The 25,925-nt window shown below is 43.7% G+C and overlaps 1 protein-coding gene across 8 annotated transcripts in view; it reads left to right on the top strand.

The window, feature by feature from the left end:
* The window catches only part of LOC149870974 (bifunctional methylenetetrahydrofolate dehydrogenase/cyclohydrolase 2, mitochondrial-like), an 83,060-nt gene extending 59,304 nt beyond the window's left edge, over nt 1–23,756 (top strand). For 2 of the 8 annotated variants that reach the window (XM_090031937.1, XM_090031931.1), the window contains one exon: nt 10,179–10,691. In XM_090031937.1, coding sequence (XP_089888063.1) covers nt 10,179–10,366 — 188 coding nt within the window. In that variant the 3' untranslated portion in view covers nt 10,367–10,691. Of the gene's footprint in view, nt 1–415; nt 6,148–10,178; nt 10,692–20,869; nt 20,991–21,867; nt 22,021–22,414 lie in introns of those variants that run through there. The other 6 variants (XM_090031938.1, XR_016440165.1, XM_090031936.1 and 3 more) reach the window with 6 other exon arrangements.
* The last annotated feature ends 2,169 nt before the right edge of the window (nt 23,757–25,925 follow it).

The following is a 25,925-nucleotide window of genomic DNA, read 5'->3' as shown; positions in this document are numbered from 1 at the left end:
GTGTTTTATTTTAATGTATATCATGTTACTTCTGAAATAGTACAACAGTCCTGATATGTGCTAATATCAGACATGGGCACAGTTCCTTTAAATAATTATGATATTTATCTGGGAAAATAAAATAATACATACCAAATTCTGTAAATTAATCAAATTATAATACTATTAAAAAGCCACCAGATAATTTGTGTTTCTAAGATGGTCTAATTCTAAACCTAAATATTATCATTCTAATGTCTAAAATGATTGTTAAATTAAATCAAGTTTATCTTTCTATGTTCTTTTAATAACATGACTGGTGACATTCATATGTTGAGTAATTTAAAGTTATTTTGGTTTTCATTACCACTGATATATTTTTCCTTAGTTGATCCTTCATGATTGAACTTAATGGGAACTTTGTTTTTTACTTTAGTGGATGCAGAATCAGGCCTTCCCTGTGAATTGAAGAAACAGTATGCAGAGAAAACTTTCATTTGATCAAAAGAATTTTTTAAATAGCACATTAATTAATATTTAGCTTTTCATTTTTTCTCTTGATAATTTTTTTTTCTAAGATCACTTGTCTTACTTGCCAATGGGTCACCATGGACATTTAAAAGAAATGTATCTGGAACATTGTTAAGTGATTTTTATTTTCCCCACATTTTGATTGCCTCATCTTGTAGCCCTCAATATCTAGGAATCTCATGTAATGGTCTATTATTGATTCAAGTAGAGATATCCTTACTTGCACCTGGCTTGAGTTTGGTCCAGTGAAAAGCAATGCTTTTGTTAGTCCTGTCCCCTACCCCCCAACATATGTAAAGTTCAGACATTGTATGGAGTCCGGTTCAGTGACACAATTTCAGTTGACTTTCTCCCTTTCATGTATTTGGCAGAAGCAAGCATGGTTTGATTTTTCTGGAAATTATTCTTGAGTTAGCAATATCAGCTCTTAAGGAAACATGGGCTTAGCGAAGAATACAATTGAAAAAACATCCCAAGCACCCTGTCCTAATCTGATCAATGAAGTGCAGCAAGAGACTTGCCAGGCAAAATAACCACAAAAGCAGATAATTTATTGATCCCATTCTTTCACTTGATGGGCTTTAAGTCAGTTAAACACAATTCCATTGTAAGTGGCTAACCTGAAGTTCCAGTTACATTTTATGAAAAAATGATAAATGAGTAGCACATTGTCTCAAGAAATCTTATCTCATAGTATAAAAGTTTAACATGTGATGCTTACCATGTTTTCCATGTCATTAGACTCCTTTAAAGGATTTTGTTTTAATGCCATGGATGTTTGTTTTTAGTATTCCTCCCTGAGTAATCTAGGCACACCCCAACCTTGTTTATCCTGTCAATTTTTTTATTAGATTGTTGATGTACTTGTAGCATTTTCTTTGACTTAAGTCTTTATAGGCACTCTACATAGACACAGCGGAGGATGGGGCCCTTACATGAGAGAAACTGTTGGTGGTACTGCAAGGATGGCTGCCTCTCAGTGAGCATCCACACGTGCATATTAATGTGTTGTAATAAACTCCAGTGCTTACCGTACCAGAGTTTATTGCTCCCAGCATCACGTTTACATGTGTGGCTGGGATCGCAGAACATCGAGCTGGGTCAGAACAGCTCTTGCTGGCAAGGGACATGGGAGGGTCAGCCTGCCAGCCTGGGACTGCTCTGACCTGGCTCAGTGTGCTGTGGAGGGGTTTGCTGGGGCAAGAGGGTAGCTTACTGTGGGGCTGGCTGGTAGGCATCCCCTGTACTGAAATACTCTCGTGCCCCAGCTAGCTGGGTCAGCATTTACATGTGTGCTGCTTTGGAGTTAAAACTTCTGCAGCAGGATAGTATTTGTTTTTATAAGTACTATCCTGCTGCGGAGTTTACTAGTTACTCCAGCCTAATAGCCCTACACATGTAGAAGCCAAGATTTACTGAAGAGCTAATTAGTCTTCTCTGCAGTAAACTCTTGTGTAGATGCATCCAGTGACAGTCAAATCATGCCCTGTGTATGGGTTTGGCAGGATTTGATTGTTATTGATAAACACTGATAAATATAGATTTGACCCATCACTCACAGACCGACAGAAAAATATTTCCATTGGTAAACACTGAAAGTTCTAGAAAGGAGATGTTAAAAAAAAACTGGGACAGCATGCATGCATGTTTGCACATGTACACACACATACACACACACACGCACACAGACGGCAGCCATTGCAGGTGGAGTAGGGGGAGCCCACTTTGAGCCACCTGCACACTTCTCTGGGGAGCTGCTGCAGGATCTGGGGGCTGTGCTCAGAGGGCAGGTTGGAGGGACAGCACTATTGGCAGCTGGGAGCCTTGTGTCACCAGTCGCTTGCTCTGCCTAGGTCCCAGCCAAACTCCCAGCAAGCCTGGGCTGGCCCCTGCATAATTGGGGCTCATAATTGGGGTCCAGGAGTTTGGACCCTGCCCTGATCATGCAGTGGCTGGGCCGGGCCAGGCCAGGCAGGAGCTCTGGAAGCACTGGGAGAGGCAACAGCCACCCAGCCTGGGACCAGGAAGCAACTCTCCATTCCCTGTGGTCCCTTTGTGGGTGAGCCCTGTCTGGCAGGCACCAGTAGAGGGGCGGACCAGTCACTTGACGGCCACAGCCTCCCACCCCTCTGGGCAGCATGGAAGTAGCATCTGAACCCAAGGAGCACCCCCATGTGCCCTGCCTCGATTATACTGCTTCTCCCAGCATTCCCAGAGCTTCTGTCCAGTCCAGCCCATGTGCTTGGAGCAGGGTGTGCGGGGGTGCCCCCAAGATCCCATGATGCCCAGAGGGGCAAGAGGCCATGATCAGGGGGTAGGCTGCCCCTCCGCTGGTTCGCACCAGGCAGGGCCTGAAGCTGTGGGGAGCTGCTTCCTGCCCCATGCTGGGCAACCACCTCCTCTCCATGTGTTTCCAGAGTTCTGGAGTGCCACTGCCCTCCTCTTCTGGTCCCTGCCTGCCTGGCTCTTTCGTGATGAATGAACAGAATGATTTAAAGCAGGTATGGTTTATTAATTTATGGAAGTTTACTTTTATATATTTTGATGTGATTTTATAAGGCTTTTAGCAGTATGCTGTCATTACTACCTTGTCTGCCCCCACACCCTAATTTTGTGCAACCCTGAAAGTTTAAATTGATAAAAATCAAGAAAATGCTTAAAAATAAGCATTGATTTTAGCTGTTGAAATTATAAAAAAAAAGAAAATTGAAGGCTGCCAAGCTTACCTATATACAAGGTATATCTCGGGCTGTTTAACGAAAAACTATAGTTTGTAACTAATTTTACAGAAAATCATTCTCTTCTTTTTTTTTTGTCAGAGGTGAAGAAGAAAGCTGGCTTTATCACTGCAGTACCAGGAGGAGTAGGGCCCATGACTGTTGCAATGCTACTGAAGAACACGCTCCTTGTTGCTAAAAAACTCATCCTCTAGAAAATAACTGCTGCGTTAAAAAAAATCAAAGTCATTCTATTTATTGATACGCAAAACATTTATTTTTACTACAAATTATTTATTTCTACATTTTATTTATTTTTTCATGTGAAATATTGGAATGGGATTATGTACAAAATGTTACAATATCTTATGTTACTTCCTATTCCTGAATTGGGAGTAAAAGAAATCACAGCTACAGCTTTCACCTATATTGTTCTGTGGGTAAATCTACATTAAAATAAAGAACAAACAGTAATATTTAAAAAAATACCTATGGGCACTGATACATGAACGTGGAGGCTACTCCAACATGCTGGAATGCCAGCTCATTGGAGCAGACTTGATTAATTGAGTCTGCTGGAGCTTGGCAGTTACCACGCTCCAACGCCCTCCTGAGTCTTGTATATCAGCGTCCCCATGCTTAAAAATGGTGGCAGGCACGCTTGAACTAAAGCTTGTCAAACAAACTTTAGTTCAAGCACCCCTGCTGCCATTTGTAAGCATGGGGATGCTGACATAGGAGATGGGATGGTGCTTTAATTAGAGTGGCTCTCAGAGCCACTCTATTTTAAATGCTGGGCCCCATCCCCGGTATGTAAAAGTGCCATACGTGACTGGAGGTTAGGTTCCATTTATTAGGAGCTCAGATCTTACTGAAATCCAGTAGAAATTAGGCTTCTCAGGGCTATTTCACTTTTGAATGTGGGACTTATACTTCTAAAACACATATGCACTTTTGAAAATTAACTTGAGTTCCTTAGAAATTCAAAACTTCTGCTGCTGTGAGCAAGAATTTTATATTCACAAAGAACGGGAGATTGGAATCTAAGATTTGACTTGCTGGTAGTGCTGAAATGAAAAGGGCTTACATTAAGTGAGTATGTTTAACAAAATAAAAACAAAAGCTTACACATACTGAGCCAGATTCTGACCTTGAGTGTACACCCAGAAATCTGTGGGAGCTATGTGCACTAAGACTGAGGCCAGTATACATTTCTCTCAATATCCAGAATCTTAGTCAAATGTATTGATAAAAATAAAGTGCAATGTATGTTTCTTTTTAAGCATGCTTGGTGTATATTATGTCCTGATCCCTTAAAGTGGCTCTGCATAAACCGTTTATGATAATCAGGCCCTATATAAATATGTATATAATAACACTATTCTCCTAAGCGTTATTGATAACATAATAAAAAAGAGGAACAAACTTTATCAGAAATGAAATACAGGAATTAAAACAGAACTACTCTCCCTCTTGCCTCCTGAAAACAGGTTTATGTTCTCAGTCCCTGATGTAAATCCCAGTCCTGCTCCTGTGAGATTCTTGTTGATAACTTTAATTGTCACATTAGAGAGGAGCATATTTGAAAGACATTGGTTTAAAAAGGTAAACCTGAGAAAATAGGATATGTTGTCTGGGTTAAGAGAGGGAATAAAAATGTTCATGATTGTTTGTTTTTTCAGTGCAGTGTAAAAGCAAAATTAGGATACCAATAAATACCAGTAATGAGCCATTTTGATTATGAGTTTGTGCAGTACTAACATTCAGGGCTTATTCCAGCTTCAGCCAAAGGAAGTCAGACTGGGCCAATGTTTACATCTCTGTGGGCGCGTCTAAGCATGCACCCTACTGTACAGTTGTTACTGCACAGTCATTTAGTACTTGCTTTAGCAACTACTAAATGACTGTGCATTAACCTCTGGTACTGCACAATCCTGGTGCTGCACAAGTCGTTTCTGCCCCTACAGGAAATAGCAATGAGCTACTGTGCAGTAGCAGTGGCATCATAGTTCATGCCCACTGATGCTACATCACTGTAGCAACAAGCTACTTCACTGTAGCTTGTTACTCCTGCAACGTGGCAGCTCATGTAGACATGCCATGTATCTCAGTTGAGTTTTTATTTCGTTTACTTTATTAAAGAGCCATTGATGTTTTCCGGTAGATTGTAGCTTGCTTGCATAAAAAAAGATGGAAAAGCTTAATTTTTCTTCCATTCAACAAAATTGTACTTTATAAAATAAAAATACTTCAGAAACTGTTTCTGTACTAATTTTTCTTCTGATAACTATTTTAAAATATAAACATAAGCATATACCTGATATTTTCTTTAAATATGCATATTGGTACATAAGTGAAAATTCATAAATAAAAATTTCTGCTAACATCAGGGTGTATCTACAAATGTGTTTTCTGGGAAGTAGACTAATTTACCCTTCAGTAAAGTATCCCCATATACCCATATACACGTGCACCAGTATTAAGGTGCAGTATACTAATTCACTTCATTATAAGATAGTATAGTTGCGGTAGAGTAATTAACTGAGCTGAAACACACATGTAGATGATGACTGGGTGGCGGCTAAACTCCTGTCTGCCACCTAGCCATGTAGCACCTCAGGTTCACCACCCTTGTGCCCCAGCCAATCCCTCGACTACCTGATGCTGCCATCTGGAGCCCTGGATTGACCCTCACTGTGCTCCCTGCAAGACTGGGCCTGCTCTCTCTTGGCTCAAATTGCTGCTGCCCTGGATCCACATGTAGATGCTGCACCTGGGAGCAGTTTGACCTGGCTCATACAGCACCAGAGTTTGTTTTGTTTCCCTAATTTCATGTGTAGATGCACCCATATTATATAAAAAATATGGTAAACCAAGGCAACTAATAAAACATTGTGCCAAATAAGTAAGTTTATAATACTTTCCATTTGTATTTTACAAGATTTTAGAAGCAGGAGGATATTTTATTAATAGGGGCATGTCTACATGAGACACTTTACTGCGCAGCAGCGTAGCTTGCTTTGCAGTAAGTGTACGCAGCTACATGTGCACATGCTTACTGCTCAGTAAATGACAACACTCATTTACTTGCAAGTAATTACTCTACAATAATGCACATGTGGATGCCAATTGGGAGCAAATTTGCTCCTGGTCAGTGCTACCACTAGGGTACCTGCCTGAGACTAGGCCCATAGCTCCAGGGCTGGGAGCCTGTCCTGCCCCAGGGATGGCTCAACTCTGTCCCAGCTCCATCCCCAGGCTCTTAAAAACCTGCAGGCGCTCGGAGCCCTCGGACACAGGCAGGCAGCCTAAGGCCAAACCAGGCCACTGTGTCTCCCTGGGCAGGCCGCAGGTCAGCTGCACCAGCCTGCCTGTATCCCAGTGCCACAGCCTGGCACTGCAGTGCCACATAGCTGCCAGGCCTGTGCCATCCAGTCCTGTAGGCTGCTCCAGGCACCTGCCAGGCCTGTCAGCACCCAGGCATACTTGTAGGCAGCTCTTGGCTACCAGGGTGAGCTCCAGCTGCCCACAGCCCACCCCCAACAACCTGCCCAGAGCCTGCAGGTGCTGTGGGGCATTGCCTTGCTGCATGGCTGCAAGTCCTACACCATGCCCCTGTGCTGGGTGCTGAATGCTGAAGGCAGCTGCCCAGGCCCAGAAGCACAGGGCAAGGAGGCCTGAAGAGCTGGTGCAGGAGACCTAATGGTCTCATCTTTGCCGATGCCACATCCCACCACCTGGGGCCCCAACTGGCTGCAGGTGGAGACTGGTGACCTTTTGGCACTGTGGGGTGAGGTGGAGGTGCAGTGCCAGTTCATACAGGGCAGGTGCTCCAACACCCATGTCTACAAGGAGCTGTCAGGCCAGATGTGGAAGTGCCAGCACAACTGGTTGTGGCCACAGCTCCTAGCCTTGGGGCATGAGCGAGTGGAGGCCCTGTGGGAGCACAGCACAGTTATGGCCAGGGCAGTAGAGGCCACAGAGGATGATTGCCAGGTGCTGGTGCTGTCCTGTCCCTGGCAGTCACCTTTGTTCTGCCTGCTGCCCTGCCCCTGACCTGAGCCCTGCCTGCCCCCTGGCAGCCACCCACTGCCCAGTAGCAGGCCCCCACCATGGGCCAGGGTAGAGGTCCAGTGCTATCCCCACAGCCAGTGCCCCAGTCCCCACCCCAGGTCCCCTGCCTGGTCCCAGGCCTGTAGCTCAGTGGCTCCACCCAGGTGCAGAACTGGAGCTGCCTGCAGTGGGGTCAGGACTGCATGCTGGCCCTGGATACTGGCTACCAGAAGGGGAGCTCCCTGTGCCGGGGGACCAGCTGCCACTGTTGCCCCTGGGAGAGCCTCCTACATGCAGGGCTTGCCACAACATGTACACCCACAGGGGAACAGGTAAAGGTCGGGTGCTAGCTATCTGTCCCCAGGCTCTGTCCCTTAGGCGCCCCCACCCCATGGCCACCCATATCAGGAGGGCATGCATACAACCACAGGACTTCACTTGTAAGTAGTTGCACAGGAAAGAGGGTGTTTAAATGTTGAGTGGTCGGTGGTGGAGGGGCTCTCTTGGGGAAGGAGGCAATGGGAGGGTCTGTTTGTTAGGGAGGGAGGGGGGAGGAGAGTGTTTTTTGTCAAAAAAATGCTGTGATGCTAATTAGCATTGTGGCAAACGTGCATATGCAGTACATGCAATTTGTGGCACTGCAGGTGGTTTTGCAGTGCCACAAACTGCATGTGTTCACTCGTGGGGATGTACCTGTTGTGGATATGGGTAGGATTAATTCTCCGTTGTGTGTATGAAAAGCAAAATGCACTCGATCCAATAATCCTCCTGGACTGTAATGTCTTGTCGAGGTTACCCACTCACATAGAAAACAGTACTAACTATCCAAACTGTACACAAGTTGAAACCCCATGAAAGTATAGGTGTGCCCCAAGTTATTCAAAAAGTCCTGCTCAATATAGTACAAACAAACAGAAGGAGGCAGTCTCCTTGCCAATAATTTCCAAGACTGTCTTTCCAGCCAGTACTCTGCCTCAGAAGAAGCACTCTTTGGCTTCCTGCCTGGGTTGTGCTGCTATGTTTTCTGGCTTTTCATTTCTTCCCACACTGACACAGATACCTACAAAGTAGGCACATGTACACGTGCATTAATGTGCCATAGTTACTGTGCATTAAGTTTAGTAGCTGTAATAACAGGTGCTAACTGAATGCACCATAACCAATGCTACTGAACAGTAGCACCAGTGCATACCTCTTTGGTAATGTGAATGTGCAGTGAACTAATTCTACTGGGCATTAGTGTATTAGCACAGCTTTTGCTGTGACACACCAATGTGCAGTAGAATTTGTCTACTGCAGATTTAGCATCTCGTGTAGATGCGCTCAGTGTCTCAGCCCTCATTTGTTTGGCTGGGTTCTAGGGAAGCCCTCTGACACACATGGCTCAGCCTCTGCCCAGGCCTTGCACAGGGCCACTGGCCCTGCCATTGTTTCACCTATCACCAAGTAAAAAGATATTTAACTTAGCCCATTTACTCATTTAGCCCAAATAAAAGTTGTCTACCATGCCAACCAGCCACAGTGAAGTCTGGTTTCCCATAGACCAGGGGGAGGTAGTTAGCCTGGTGAGTCTGAAGGCAGTCAGAAAACAGTGTAAATATGTACCTTTATAGACTAACTAAATGAGATATACATAGAGAGAGTACAAGCTTTCATGAACCTAAGTTCACTTCATCCCAAGCACACTTGCTATTACCCACCAGCCTGAATTAACATAACATCCCCTTTACTTTGGTACTTGAATACCTCATAGTCTTTAAAATATTTCTTTTCACAGTATTACAGGCACAGTAAGGTTAAATGATATTCCCAGGGTCACAGAAGAAATCTATGGTGCAATCAAAAGCTGGAGCTCTCTCTCCAAAATCCTGTGCCAATGCTTTAAACACTGACTCAGCCCTCCGCTCTAAAAGTAGTATAACAAGATGCAATTCACATAGGAAATATGTTTACAGCACGTGGATACATTTAGTTTCACCAGCTTCTGTGTTTCTGCATCTTATTTCTCTACTCTGACAAATCCTAAATTTCTCCAGAAAATAGCATCCTTGCATAAACAATCACGCCCACAGGTAACAGGAAGCAGATACTTCAACATAAAGCTTATTCCCATTGTCAGACAATGGTTGTTTCCTAAATAAACGTGTGGTTTCCCTGAGGCTCTAGGTCATTGCCAGTTGCACTTTTTTTTTAATTGGTAAGAACAGCAGATGACGCTTCATGGTATATAAGTACATAAAAGACACGGGAGCACAGATAAGCAGAACTACCTAGCTACGTGGCTAGAAGAAAGGAAAAGGGTTGTTAAGCTGCTGCTAGCTATGGCATTTGGAGTGCTAATATATATTTTGCTAAAAGGTAGGTTTGTTGGGTGTTTGTTCTTGTTTCTCATGGATGTAAGATCATTTTGAACGATATATTTGTTCAAAAGTAGTATTTTGTAACAAGCAGTGGAAAAAATACAAAAAAGCTTAAATTATTCCAAAGCAAAATTATTTTCAGCATGCTTTCTGACTTTGCTGATTTTTTAGAAGACATGCTTTAAATTTAGATTAATTAGGTTTGGTTTTGTTTTTAAAAAAGAATGGCTAGTAATAGAATGGCTGTCAGTAAATATATATGTTTTGTACATCACACTGCAGATATCCAGCTATGTCCAATACATGATGATTACAACAGGGTATATAAAAGCATGGATTGGCATTTTGAGAGTTTACAAGTAGTAAACAACAACTAAAGCTGTGGAAAAGGCATTTAAGGAGGGAAAAATATGACAACTCTCATTATTTAAATTTAGTACATCTTAACAGCATTAAGCAGACTTGTTTGTACAGATAGCATAAGTCTTATGTGTAGATATGCTAAGTGTTAAAGTATATATGTATTTGTATTATACAGCAACAGTGGCATTGAGTGAAGAGGCAGCTATTACCATTTCATCACTCACCACAGAACTGTGGAATAATTGGACAAAAAAGGATGCAGAAGGTATTTCTACTCTGCTCTGTATTGCATCAAATAATTATTTAGAGACTGAAAAAATAGCCTTTTTTTTTAGTTTAGCTGGTTTCATGTGGTTATCTTAATGTCATTCTGTCACTTAGCCAGCATCAAATGACAATGTTTATTGGAATATAAAAATGTATCTGCATTTAAAATACTTTTTGGACCAACACCTTATTTTACTTGCAACTCCAAACCCCTGCAGTGATATTAGCTTTCAGTTACTATTTTTTCACATCATAAGTGAACTGGTGACTGAAATGAAAGGCTCTTTAGTTCACAATAAACAGTTTTTTGAAGGATTCTGTAACTCCCTAGGATAGATTCTGTGCCTTCTTGAAGGTCATTTATGCCATTCCTAATCATTATTCAATTTCTAACTTGCATCATCTCTTTCCTAAATCTAAATTTGTAAGTACCTCAAGTGAGAAGGCAGATGATGTACTTATAATTTTAAATTAAGAACTTATCATTGCTGTTGCAAAGCTTCTTTATGTGTTCCAGTTTCACTTTTGATTAGCACAACCTCTGCCTTCTCTTAGTAGATGAGCTCTTTTCTTAACAAAGGTCAATTTAAAGATGACCTTAAGAAGCTATTTATATGCCAAGTACAGAGCTTTGTGCTTCCCTTGAAAGCTCTCATCTTGGTTCTGCTTCAGGCGTTAGTGATACAATTACTTGTTTTTAGGAAATGAGATCTTGAACTCACAACTTTTCAGGCTTGTAAAGGAAGAATGGATTTTAAAATATGCAATTTTTAAATGTTATTTGAAATTTTAAAGTTTACATATATTATAGTAATAGTAGGTCATCTAAGGTGTTTTTAAAGGGGTTTTCAGTCAGTCAGTGAGATTATTTTCCTCCTACCGTCATTCATAAAGAGTTAAAACACTGCTGCTGTTGACAAACCTTAGTCATTGTAACATGAGTGATGGGTGCATGCAAGTGTTAACATTATTGAAAAAGGATCATAATGTCTTGACCTGTGTTTTTTCTACATGCAGTTCCCTCTTTTATCAGTGTAAGCATAAGCTATGATCTGGTAGTATGTTTCCCTATGACATATCCCCTATATGTAGTTAATGAAAAATCACAGTCCTCTTACATGTCAGATGTCTATAGCAGTTGTCCTGCAATTCATTAAATTAGCTTTTCTCTTTGAAACACTGTCAGTGTTATTCACAGACAATTATATTATAAGGCCAGATTCTTACAAACAAGAGTTTTGCTTGCATGAACACACCCATGTGTATTCTTATATCACTTCCATTTGTACCTGCTGCAGATGTGTATATACACAGGATACATGCACATTCAGTTAGACGTTTTCTCTCACAGCTGTAGGGATTGTATACATACATGGGAGCATACAGTTTCACACAAGGTTTGCCATATACAAGAAAGCCTCTATTTCTTATAAGGTTTAACCCTTCAAAGTTTAGAATCAATATTTCAGGAAGGAAAGTACTTTAAGAATCTTATGTGACACTGGCCACATTTATCCAGTCCATTTTTACAGGCTCCATTTCCAATAGATGGAAAAGCAATTAAATGCCGAACCAGGGAAGTTCATCACAAAAGTACATTGATAACAAACCCTTAGGAAACTATTTCCCAAGCAAATACCATGTTGGAATTGGCAATTTACTCTGCAAAATTTACTAGGAGATGCTTTGTGAGAAATGGTGGTTATCTGGTCAAATCAGAGTTGAATCAGACCACATCTTTCAGGCATTCCTTAGCTCTGCCTCCAAGGCCCTTGAGTCCTACAGCTGGACCTCTGATTCCACCACCAGCTGCTGCAGGAGACATCCAGTTCTGGGCACCACACTTCAAGAAGGATGTCTGGACAGCAGTCTTTCCTGCCCAGAGCGGGGGGGGGAGGGGCTGGGCTTGATGATCTCACAAGGTCCGTTCCAGCCCTAAACTTCTGTTAGTCTGTGTGACAGTGTGGTTCTGCATCTGTCTCTGGTGGAGCTGGCACATCCACAAAGCCCCAACTGTGGGTGGCAGTGACCCTGAGGCTGTATCCCAGATGCCAAGGGTGGCCTCTCCCCTGTGTGCAGCTGCAGCACCTGTGGAGCCATAAGACAAAAGTGGGTTGTGAGAGTTTGCAACATTTCTCGGATGAGATGTTCTGTACCAGAGGCTGTGTGCTGCCTGGCCTTAGATTGGAGATCAGGCCTGAATGGGTGTCCAGGGACCATGGTAACTCAGCCAGACAGGTCTGGCCCCAGGCAGTCACCCACCAAGACCCTTGTCCTGGGATCAATGGACCTCTGAATGCTGGCTGCAGACAGCCTACCTCTCTCACCCCATTCCCAGACTGAGACAGGCCAGGCTCCTAGCAGCACCTGCTGCCACAGCTTCAGACCCCACTCCCCCACTTCTGCTCTTGCAGGCCAGTCACTGTCCTGTGCTGCCACCCAGCCCATAGTACCTTGTCTTGGTGGGGCTCCCAAAAAACTGGAATAAGGAGCAGTCCACACCCATGTCCTCCCCATTGGGGGCCTCTCTGGGGAGGCACCTCGGAGCCAGCCCGCTGGTGTGCTGGTACTGTGTCCTGAGCGTGCCTCTGCTGCACATCATGGGCAGTGCACAAGGAGCTGTTTGTGCAGATCAAGGGAAGCCTGACCCACTACATCCTGCTGATGATGATGATCATGTTTCCCTGGGTGCACCTGTGCACCTGATATGGGACCCTGAACTACAACAGTGCAGGGAGCAAGTTTGGGCTTTCCCACAACCTCTGCTGCTGCCTTGAGGGCTAATGTGGCGATGCTACATGTCCTTGCCCCCCACAACCAAAGAGGCCATCACCACCAACATCGTGTTCCTCAGCATGTGAGAGGCCTGTGCCCACTTAGCTGTGGGAGCACAGGTTGCTCAGTAAAGTTCTTCACTATCTCCTGCCTCCCTGTGTGCTCTGTGGAGGAAATCTGGGGCCAGGGGAGTGTGGGTGGGCTGGGTAGGGATGAGGGGCAGGAGCTGGGGTTAGGGCAGGGAGGGCCCTTCCCCCAGTGTGGGCCTTACCACGTGGCCAGGGCTGGTGTGGCTGCTCTGTCCTTGCTGTCGGTGATGATGTGTGGTTCTGATCTATCCGATGGTGGGATGCACTCTGGAGACATCCGGCTTGGCCTGCCCCCAGGGAGGAGCTGGCACTGCTGGCCGTTGGTGGTGTCATGGCCAGCCCTGCCTTGTGGCTGGCTGTGGAGCTGAGGAGTTGGTGAGGCAGGTGCTGGCCAGGGCTCCCTGAGCTGCTAGTGGAGACTACAGTCAGGGAACTCAGCAGAACAGGGTGCTGGATGCCTGAGGGGCCCTCCTCCAGTGACATGTTACTGAAAATGCTAGGCCGGGGCAGCGGCTCAGTCAGACTGCCCATGCTGCTGTAGACGGCCCAGCTGCAGACTGGGTCCCAAGGTGTAAGGATGGGTGTCAGTTGCCACATAAAGGGCCTGGACTTACAGGCACTGCTGGGCCAATAATTGTGGTTGGTCACAGCAATCCACTGTTCTCCACAGTGACCCATGCCAGTTCTCTGGGCCCTTGTATGGCTGTCCATATTCTGCTGGGCCTGGTCAGCTGCCTGCAGCACCCAGCATAGAGGCACGGCACAGGACTGGCAATTGTACAGCAGGGGCAATGCCCCACAGCACCTGCAGGCACAGGACAGATTGCTGGGGGTGGGCTGTGGGCAGGTGGCACTGGCCCTCCGGCCAGAAGCTGCCTGCCTGGTCACCTGGGCAGTGTGGTGCCAGGCAGCAGTGCTGGGCTAAAGGCAGGCTGGCAAAGCTAGGCTGCAGCCTGCCCAGGGGAAACAGCCTGGAGCACCCTCAGCCTCCCTTCTGGTGTGGCCCAGGGCTGGTGTGGCAACCCAGCCCTGGGGCAGGAGAGGCTCTTAGGCCAGAACCCTGGGGCTAGCCTGAGGCCAACCCCTTAGTGGAAGGGCAGACCAGGGAGCAAACTTGCTCCTGAGTCATGTCTACACGTTCATTACTGTGCAGTAAGCAATCCCGCTTAAATTTGCTACCTGCATTTGCAGGCAGCAAATTTAGGGAGCATTAAGGAGTTTTACTGGCTTTTTTCAGAATGGGAATAGGGACAGACCTCTTCTCTTACTGGTGCTGGGGGAACATGAAAGGGATAGAGGCTATGCCAGCTTCTCAGTGAAACAATGATGAGTGAGTTAACTGCCCTGGTCCATGAACAGTCAGAGATGCTGGTTTGTTCACACACACACAGCCTAACTCAGACAACACCCATATGAGCTAACTGTTGTATTGAAAAGGAAGAGTCCTTTGATGTACTTACTAGCAATAGCATTCCAAGTTAGTTTAGTAGAAATGATGGATTCCTGAAAAATGTAATTTCAGCTAAGGACATTACAGTCTGAAGCTGATCTTGGGTGTTCTTAATTCATTTAAACAAATCTACCTCTTGTGGCACTTGAAATGTTTCAGGATATTATATGAATATGTGTTTGTGAGTTGACATGTACTTTTAACCACAGGAGAGAACGTGATACATGGTAATGGTTCAGCAGAGGCACTTACTTTCTTTTACAGAAAATTTGTTGGGCTTTCTCACACTGCAACATTTGCCAGTTTTGTCACATTCATTACCCCAGTTATCATCCTTCTGATTTCTTGTTAGATCTTGCCAAATTTCTTTCTTTGTGTGATGCACATATGGATAAACATACAGTGCTTTACTGACTATTGTCTTTTTATATGATCTAAGGGGCATACTGATGTCTTCCTAAATCCAAATCGAAAATACGATATTTAATTTAGCATAATAATCCTAGTATTGGATTAGAAAGTATTTTTCAGATATTAAATTTATTTTAAATATTTGAAAATTAGGGACAAGTGCATTAGTGCTTTTAATATTTTCATCTTGATATAAAAACATATTCTTGCATCCTTATTTAGACAAATCTTCTATTGGTGTGTGTGCGCGCGCGCATGTGAACGAATGAGAAAGACAGAGAAAGTCTAATATTGGGCCCCTGAATTACAAGACTTCGTTTTTCAAGCTTTGTCTCAAAATATTTCCTATCCATGTTTTTATTCCTGTTTTAAATGTATTTAAAATAACAATAATAGGTGTGATGTATCAATTTTGTACTTTTCAATATATGGAAAGCAGTAGGAGCAGTATATGGAAAGCAGTAGGTTTAGTATGATGATAGGGAAGTGGGATGGTGCCACCTCTTGGCCAATATGGATAATTTGAAAACTGGTTTAGATAAAGAGAACTGGAGATTTCAGGGCGGTTTATACATAGATTTGTAAATGTTAATAATCTGTTTTCTATGTATTTGAATTATTATAGGATCGTACGCCACAGTTTTAAGTGAATACTGACAATAGTTACCCTGAGTCGTTTCTTTTGAGGGGAGGGAGAGGGGCAGAAGACAGCAAATAAATCTAACAAATAAATACATACACACCAGTAGCACAGCTATCCTATGTGCCCAATATGAATGTAGTACATGCTGTCAAATAAGAAGAAATTTAAATTCAAAGGCAGAGCTTAACTGTTGTAACTCCCTGTCCTGAGAGAGCCTGAGAGAAGCAGTCTCTATGCACATCCTTCTATGCAGTCTAATTTGCCTAACTGCTGATTTTGTGGGTTGAGTTTGACTTAAGTACCCAGGGCTTGAATCTCAGTGATGGTCCTGACAAGGAGACAGCACAGGCATGAACTTCACGTGTATCTGTTGCTGCACTGTGTTGTAGTTTCTCTGAATTAATGTTTGAATGAAGAGTTGGAAGAAAACATGAATACATCTTGGTTCCTTGTGCCTCTGGTTCCTCTGTTTACACAGCACATTGTCTTACAAAATGTTTCCCCCCATGGGTGGGTGCTCCATGCCTCTTTTGAAAACCTGAATATATTCCCTCTATTTTTTCTCTTTTTTTCTGTCCTCCATAGTCTGGTTTCTGTGCTGATGGTCTTTTCAGCCTGCAAGCCTGGAACCAGCTCATTCTGGATGGAGTTGATCAATATAATTCCTAAGTCAGCCCAAAAATTTGCTACAGGGTGACAAAAAGTGCCCCTGAGACCAGTGGCATAACTAGGGTGGGATGACTGGGGCTCTTAGAATGAATTTGGCGGTTGGGGGGTTGCTGCTGTCTTCTGTACAATCATGCCAGCAGTGCAGTGGTAATAGGGAGTCATCACTGCCCCTGTCTCTCAAGCATCTGGGCACATCACTATGCCACTGCCTGTGACCCAGAGGATGAGGACATTGTCTACACAAGACAGAGATTTTTGGCTGACTCGGGTGCAAGATTGGGTGACCTTATTTCCCGAGTGTGAAATGCAACACTGTTCCCCTGCTGCTCTCTCGCATGCTTAGCTGTCTCTGAGCTCCTGCTTCTGCTGAGCATGCTGAATTGTGGGGGCTGAGAAGAGGGGTGGGATGTAGAGTAACAAAGACGGCACAGTGGAGGGAAGACAGAATGCATGAGATGCTCATTGGGAACGATCCCATTTGTGTTGAGACAGTCCAATGTTAAACACACATGCCAGGCATCCCACTAAAAAGGGGGAAAAGGTGTTCATTTGCCCAAACTGATGGGATGCCTGGGGCAGATGTTTAAAACACAACTGTCCTGGCAAAAACAAGGTGTGTGGTCATGCTAGCAGAGCAAAACCAAGTTGCAGAGTAGACTTTGTCATTGACAGCATTTAATGGTTTGGCTAGTCCCTGTCAGCCTGGGTTTGGTTTATAGGACATATCACCCTCTAATCTCTAAAAAATGAGACAACATTTTCCTCAGGCTTAGGCCCACTGGCTTAAGTTGTTGCGTCAACACCGAACCCCTCCTCTCCCAGCCCTCTTCCTCACACCCCCCAAATGGATTCACTTTAAGATAAAGTATATTCCTTCCACCTCAGTAACGTTTCCTGAAAGAGAAGAATAAGCCACACATACATACCAAAGAATAAGATACTATATATATGAGCCTTCATATATGTCTTTTCCCTAAAAGACTCCAAAGCTCTTTACACTTGAAGGCAGATTCGACATCCTTACACACATTGAGTAGTAGCTTGGACTTTAGTGGGAGTGATCCCATAAGAAAAATACTGCTCACTGAGAAACTGAGACTGAATCTAGCCCTTTATATGTTCATTTTTAAACTGAAGATGTTTGTCTTTCATAAGACAGTAGCCATTTAATGTCACATAATAGCCTTCCGGAGCATTTTAGAATAGGAAGAGAAAAGGAAGAATTCACAAAAGCATGGAGGGAGTTAGCCAGACTGAGAAGAATGACTTGAATTGGAATTTGGTCAGGAAATGTGGGTTAATAGTGTTATGCTTGAGAATTATGTCATGGGCTTACTGACCACAAGGGGTCAGGAGGACATCGCACTTACATCTCACCTATAGCTTCTAAGAATGCAGGCTGCAAAAGTATGGCACTTGTGCATTGACTCAGAACTTACTCAGACAGAAGATTTCTGTTCATTGAAAAACGAGTACGATGTCTTAGTCACTATGAAGCTGAATTGTTGTCTCTGTTTATGATGACACTTTTCTTGGGGTCATAACTGAAAGCCAGTGTATATATTTAGTTTAAAGTGCAGTCAGCCATGTAAAACCATAGAATCATACAAAATTAGGGTTGGAAGGGACCTCAGAAGGTCATCTATTCCACCCCCCTGTTCAAAACAGGATCATCCCTAACTAGATCATTTCAGCCAAGGCTATTTCTAGCCAAGTCAAAAAACCCTCCAAGGATGGAGATTCCACAACCTCTCTGGATAGTCTGTTCCAATGCTTTACTACTCTCCTAGTGAGAAAATTTTCCTAATATCGAACCTAAACTTCCCTTGCAAAACACATGTCTAAAACAATTCCCTGGAAATAACTCCACCCAATCAATGACTCCTGTAATCAGGAAGTGAATCCATTGCAATGCATATATATCTTTTGACTGCTAAGCCACTGAGCCTTCCCTTCCTTTGCTCTGCTCACATCCCAAGGCACAGGCCTTTAGCCTCTAGTTCTACCATTCTAATATTATACAAGCCTAAGTCTGCCTGTCTATCTGTCTGTAATGCTTTATTTGCACTGGGTGCTGATGGAAACTGCCAATCAGAGTGCTCTAAGCATGGGGGAGCACCACCATGATTCCAAAGCCATGTCAAAGACTGGACTGAGGGTGGGAGAGGCAAGGCCAGTGCTGCTGGCCTGGGCTCCCCCACCCCACTCCCTGCAAGAGGCAGAACATGGGACGTTAAGTGGTGGCACTCCATCTCAGCCCCCTCCACCCCCAGTTATTCTTGATGGGCAATTGGCTTGTATCAATAGATAATGATCAAAAAATCCTTAAGAAGGGCCCTAAGATGTCATCCTTCCACTGTACTCAGCCTTGGTGAGGCCACAGCTGGAGTACTGCATCCAATTCTGGGCCCCACAATTTAGGAAGAACATGGAGAAGCTTGAAAGAGTCCAGAGGAGAGCCAGGCACCTGATCAGAGGGCAAGAGAACAGGCCTTATGAAGAGAGGTTGCAAGCTATGGGACTCTTCAGCCTGAGAAACACAGGCTCGGGGTGATATGGTGGCAGCCTATAAGTACATCGGGGTGTGCATCAGGACCTGGAGGAACACCTGCTCACCAAAGCACCCCAGGGGATGACAAGGTCCAACGGTCACAAACTCCTGCAACACCATTAGACTGGACATAAGAAAAAACTGCTTTACTGTCCATGCCCCCAAGGCCTGAAACAGACTCCCCCCAGAGGTGGTGCAAGCACCTACTCTGGATAGTTTCAAGAAACATTTCGTTGTCTATCTTGCTGGGATCCTTTGACCCTAACTGACTTCCTGCCCCTTGGACAGAGGGCTGGACCTGATGATCTTATTAGGTCCCTTCCAGCCCTAATGTCTATGAAATCTATGAAATCTAATTTATGCAATTGCAGATTTTGAATTACCATTATTGGGAGCAAGCAGCTAGTCATTTGAGGCATCTTAATGCAGCAGCATACCTACAGCCCTGCTGGACTGAATGCACCTGATCTGTTTGTTCTTCAAAGTTAAGCAATTCTGATCATAACTTGTGTATGGATGAGAGATCACTGGAAAATAATGGTTGCCATTGGTGGAAGCTGAGGAGCTGTGGTTGAACATTTGGCAAATATTAGTTTGCAGAAACTGAGAAGAAAAGCTTTGTTTGCTTTACCACTGCAATGCACTGATAGGAGTACAAAAATGCAATAGCATTTTCTCTTTTTGATTAAAAACAATCCTACCAAGTTAGACTAGGAGCATGGACTGAGAGATTGAACTATGCGTCCCTGGGCTTGTTAAGATCCTAATGTCTTAACGGTGTTAAGCCTGAGCCTGAATTGATTCAATCTGACCAGGTTAGTGTAACCTGGCCAGGCTTACCTGAGCTGAGGGGGGCATGGCCAGGCCCCAGCAGGACTCTCTGATTAGAGAGGGGTTTCCCCGCACTACCCCTTGCTGCTCCTTGCCAGCAAAACCAGCAGGGAGTTACACAGTATTTACTTGCACAGCAGGGGGTTACACAATGCTTATCAGCCCATCAAGAAAACAAAAGCCTTTCTCATTAATTAAAACTCTTCTTTTAGCTCCAAAAAGCCCTAAGTGGACACTGTTCTGCCTGCCTTACACAGACACCTCTCTGTATCAGCTAGCAAAGCATGTGCTGGCTCTGATCCATGTTGTGGCAGAGAGGTGGGGGGGAATACCTGCTTGAGCAGGGAGTGGTTGGTGGGGGGCAGGGCAGGGGAAAGCCAGCCAGATACTACTGTACCTGCAGTTTCTGCTAGAGCTCCAGCTAAGGAGCAGAGAGGAGGAGCCAGGTTTGCTGTGGAGCAGAGAGCCCTGCCCAGGGCTTCAAAGCATCTGGGATGCTGGGGGACTCTGGTTTAAGTTAAACCAGGAAGGGGTCTGGGACAGACATTGCATAAACTGGTTTGATCCAAATCAGTTAAGTCTGACACTACATTCAGTCAGGTTTATCTCAAACTGGTTTCAGCCATTTTCACACTGGTTTATGTGCTCTGAACATCTGTTCTGTTACAGCAGGGGCAGGCAATTATTTTGGGCAGAGGGCCACTTACTGAATTTTGGCAAGCCATCAAGGGCCACATGACAGGCAGCCCAGGGCAGATAAATATTAATTTTCTAAATTTTTTAGGGGCCCTGCAGGCCAGATAGAATGGCCTGGCAGGCCTCATGTGGCCCCCAGGCCGCATTTTGCCCACCTCTGTGTTACAGGCTTAAACCAGTTTCTGATTACTTAAACAGGTTTATGTGTAATGTTTGTCTCTAGCCTAGGTGTTCATGATGTGAACTATGTGTATGAACATTTATTTAGAAAAAATATTTTATTTAAAACTCATGTTTGAAAAGGCTCTACACTAAAGCATCCTGGTATTTCTGTTCTGCTATGGTCAGCAATATTTACATCACATTAAGCTTGCATGCAATGGTATTTTCATTTGCAAATACTTAATCGTTATTGATGTTTCCAATAATATTTTCAGATAATTTTATTTCTCCAAATGTAATTTTCATTTTTCTCCTTTCCCAGCAGAGCATACAGGAGGAGCTGTATTCCTGAAGCTTATGCAATCCTGTCTTGAAGATCATCACAGTTATTGTATTAATGGTCTCTGTGCTTTTCATAATGAACTCAAGAAACCCATATGCAAGTAAATAAATGGCATTTTTAAATACACATTCTCAGAACAGTTAGATGAGCTTGTATATTTTATGTTATATGTAATTATTGTGCTCATGTGTTAGATGGTCTTTAGTGGAACATTAATTTAAGCATGTGGGCAGTTCCACTGAAGTCAATGGTGCCTCCCGCCATGTTTCACATGCATACCAGAGAGAGAGAGCTTGACAGCATGAGAGTGGCAGGCTTCACTGCCTCATTTCAGAGTGTGGGAGTGCGTGGAGAGAGTGTACTCATGAGTGACCCACCTGAGAGGCATCAAGGAAGTGGTGATACCAAAGGGGATACTTGGTTGTGGGGCAGGTTTTATGCCAGGCCTGTGCCTGCTGTACTGCAGAGTTCTCTAACACTACCATGGTTCGAATGCTCATTAGAACCACCCATGGGATCACCAAAGCTAAGTGTCTTTTGCCTGCACCCTCCCTCTTGAAAGATATGTCTGCATAACTTCAGCATAGTGAAGACATATCACTATGTCTTCACTATCACTATGTCTTCACCTTGAACTAGCAAGCTCAGGTACTGGTAGCAGTCAGCCAGGATGGAACTCAACACAAGCTGCAAAACCTACCCTCAAAATGACTATACTTAACCTTTGCTGTTCAACATGTTGCCACATCAAGACTGCTACCAGTCCCTAAACTAGCTAGGGATGTCTTCACATCTGGACATCTGGCAGCTTTCATAAATAAAGGTTTCTGATTGCGTGACAGGCTGTTCATATCCGGAGTCAGTTTACTTCTTCATTTCAGAGGTAACTCAATTAAAACGTATCCAAACTTCAAAGTATTGTACAGCAGTTGCATGTTTAAGATTTCCTGAATAGCCTTGTATTTTTTTTCTTATAGGTGCCTTGCAGGCTACAATGGGGAGAGATGTGAGCACTTAACATTAAATTCTTTTGCACATGATTCTTATGAGCACTACATTGCAGTGGGCATTGGCGTTGGAATGTTACTGAGTGGGATTGTTGGCATAATCTACTGCTATTTTAGAAAGAGGTATGGGAAAAAAACATAGAGGTATGTTCTGTAGAATAAGAAGTGTTGTAAACATTTCTAAATCATTGAGAATACTCCAAAGCATGGCCCAGTTTCATGGCGAGGGTTTAAAATTTAAAAAGGTGATCTTCCTCTGAATAATGTGACAAATTGTGGTGAGGATTATCGATGTGTTAAAGTAGGAGAATCAAAAATCTGTGTTTAGCACTGTCGCTTGTTGATTGTATGACTTGACACATCACTTAAATGCTTTATCAATCTATGAAATAGTTTTGAAACTATTTATCAAATCTGATTTCCTTGTGATTGCTTTCATGAGCAGGATTTTGCTCTGCTTTGCATATTACAGGTCTACAAGCATGTGCTTAAATTCATATGGTGTTATCCATTTTAGATGCAGGAAGTTAGAATCACCTTACAAAGTCCGCACTGGGGAGATGGCATTGTGAGAGCCTGACATGGGACCCTTCCTAATTTGCCTGTAGAGGTTCTGAATTGAAAGAACTACTGGTGCCAGCACAATGTGAGCATGTACCAGAGCCTGGATGATGACCTGAAACACTGGGAACTGAATATAGTTGATATGTCAGTGGAATGTCTGCAGAGCTGCCTGGCGTCATTCATGTTGGAGAACGACAATGTTGCTTTAGTAAAGGTTGTTGGATGATATGACTGAGTCAAAATATCTGAGAAACCCTCCTGTCTACCACTGCTCTGCTCCAGTTCACTTGTTAGTGGTGGAAGACTGTTTCTCTGAATTGCTTTCAGCCATTTCAAGTTCTCATGGTTTGTCTTTGAAGGAAAAGCACAATACATCTCAGTGATGGAGCAGCCTTCTAGGTATCACGCATTTCTGAAGGCAAAAACCAATCTGGCCATCTTCTGTTTTCCCAGTATTCTCTGGGCCAAAAGGAAATGTCTGACACAACTACTGCAGATGCTAGATGCAATATGATCTGTACTTCTGTTGCCACAATGGACAAAAGTATTAAAAGCTTTAGAAGGGAAATGGATAATTCATAAAAGATATCATTTAAACTAAGGAAAATAAAAATAATCCAGTTATGGAAAAATAATATAAAATATCAGACTATGAGATATCAGGGCATTGTTGGTTCTGGTTTTGACCAAAAAAAAAGGATCACTTAACTATGTGGACAATGTTGGACCTTCCCTTCCATCCTGTAACAACTCACCATATTGCCAGGCTTGTCAGGTAGACCTCACCTTGCATAGAGATGTCTGATTGTGCTAGGCATAGACTCCTGTTGCTGTGGAAAATGGAATTTCATATCAAAACTCACTAATATAGTTCTGCTCAGGGGAAAGAGACATTTTGCTTCTTTCTCATGGAATGGATAGAATATCAGCATTAAAAAAGGATAAAATTGTGAAAGGGAATGTACACTTCTCTGTACTGCCCAATGTAATATTACTCCTTTTCTTTGATTCCTTTCCCTACCAGTAGGTTTAAGCCATGTCTTCAGACCAGGAGATTTGTTCCTGATCTATGGGAAGAAAATGAGTTCAGAAGACTATGACAATTAAGGGACTTTACAGCTTCTGATTGATATTTGGAATATTGTTGGTGCTAATAATACTGAACATTACTCAGAGTGGTTTTCATTTCAGCTGCTGGACACTAATCCTGGCTCACAGCTTTTATTAGACCCTTCCAAGAAAAAGGAATTAAAATGCTCAAATGTCCATCATGATGTGCAAGGCCCTATTTAGATGCCTAATATTAAGTACACAGTTTTAAAACTGGGCTCACTCATGTGTGTTCCCTTTAAGCAAGGGCTGCAAGCTACGGGGTTTTTTGTAACATTACTGAGAGTGCTAATACTAAGAATGAGGTACATATGAAAGAATCCAGTTTAACAGAAACAAGCCTTTTGTCATAAGTACTCCTAGAGATAGAGCGCTTGGCACAAAGGCTGCCTATAGATGTGCTTGTTTGTGTTCTAATTAGAATGCGCCAGTGCCGCCTCACCATTGTGTATATTAAGTACCCTGCATTTCAAAATGGCCTCAGGGATGCTTTAACTAAACCCTGTCAAATGAGCTTTAGCCAAAGCACGCCTGTGGCCACTGCGAAATGTGGGGGGGCTTAAGACGTGTGATGGTGAAACACTTTAATTAGAACGGCTGTCTGGGAACCACTCTAATTTAAACACCTCCCCCACTCCTCCCACCTCTGAGCACATATATAGGCAGCCAGTGTGGTCGAGGTCTGTAACTAGGACTTCTAGACAATCAGATAATGCATGCAATAACATCATGGCATGCATTGGTTGGTAAGACATGCCTTAGCAGCAAAAATGAGCCAGCCTGTCCTTCACAGAAGGATTAATACAATAGTAAGGAGCTGGACTGATCTCCCTTGCCATCCATTTTCTCTAGGTATTGTAGTGAACATTTTTCAAGAACCATTGGTTTGGTTTCTATCTGCCTGACCTACCAGTCCTCTTCTTTCTCAAGATAAACTCACCAAATTTTCCCACTGTCCATATTCTCACGTATTAGATTATTCTTTTATTTTTCCACACTTTGAAGGGCAATTTCTGCTTTTAGTTTTCAGTCCTGAGTGGCTTTGCCAACATACACTAGTTTCACACATGCGTGAAAAATTTAGAAATGGACAATTGGTTACTGCACTGAACACCTGCTAGGACCTTATGCACAGCTAAGAGAAAGCAGGTGAGAGGATTTCCTGTCAGTCTCTCATGAAATTGAAGGTGGTCCAGTAGGTCAAAGGATCTAAATATCTCCCCTCACTGACAATGATCTATACACACAAGGTACATATTATGCAGATTATGTATGTTTCTGGTAGGAATAATCTTTGTGCATCAAATGGCTGCTTGCCAGAATATAACCCTACAGTAATGCAACTTTTGTATGCCAAGTTTTGGGGGGATGGTATTAGTTTGGCCACTAGGACTTTATAATCCTAAAAAGTTTACACACAGAGAGACACATTTTGTTCCACCTCTGTATAGACACCCTGGCTGGAATTTTTGAGGCTCATTATGTGCCTAGGTGGCCTCTCTGTGCCTGGAGATGTGCACACTTAATTCTTGTTTTGTGGGTGTGGCTGCGCATAGAAACAAAAAGGCTCAGGGAGGTGGCTAAGGAGACTTTGTGGCATGAAATGTAGGTGTGCTCAGGGCACACCTAAATTGTTAGGTGCTTTTCCAGGTTACTCTCTGGTGCCAGGCAGCCCTGGAGAAGCTGCCTGGGGAAAATATCTGAGGCCTTCTGTTAAGGGAAGAAAAGTTCCTTTAAAGAAACTGAATGAATATTTCAGTACAAATGGAAGGTTTATGCATCCAAGTGACACAGGTCTGGAAGAGAAGAAATGAGGAGAGGAGGTGCTTGCTGTATTTTTCCACTGCCTTTTCATGAAAGGCCCTTATGCCTCCAAGGAGTGCATCCTTGCCAACCAAGTGCTGTGATCTCCTCAGAGCCCAAGCACAGCTAAGCTGAACTCATAGGTCATGGCAGTGGTTGAGGGTGAGAGCCACGAGCAGTTTCCACGGAGGAAGCAGGTGGTGTGGGAGAAGAGGGTGCTGTTACCTCTGACCCACGGCATTTCACCAGCTTCCCTTAGTGCCTAAGACAGGTGTGTCATTGAGCAGTTGACTCAGGGTCCCTACAAAAGAGGTACACAGTATGATGGATCCTTTGTGGAGTCAGCCATGCTGGGCCTGCATGCTCTGGGCTCCTGTTTTGTGTTTCAGCCTAGCTAATGTAATTCCCTCACATAACCTGCTCTGGCTCTAGGCAGGAACCAAGGTCTGCTCCCCTACCTGAATCAGGTGGGAGTGACTTAGTGGCTCCCTATAACTATATAAAGGGTGTACATCAGGATCTGAGGGAACACCTGCTCACCAGAGCACCCC

The sequence above is a fragment of the Crocodylus siamensis genome, chromosome 2, assembly GCF_052110815.1.
Source record: "Crocodylus siamensis isolate JL-2025a chromosome 2, ASM5211081v1, whole genome shotgun sequence".
NCBI lineage: Eukaryota > Metazoa > Chordata > Crocodylia > Crocodylidae > Crocodylus > Crocodylus siamensis.
The sequence above is the reverse complement of the archived record's forward strand: the minus strand, read 5'-3'. Positions and strand labels throughout refer to the sequence as shown.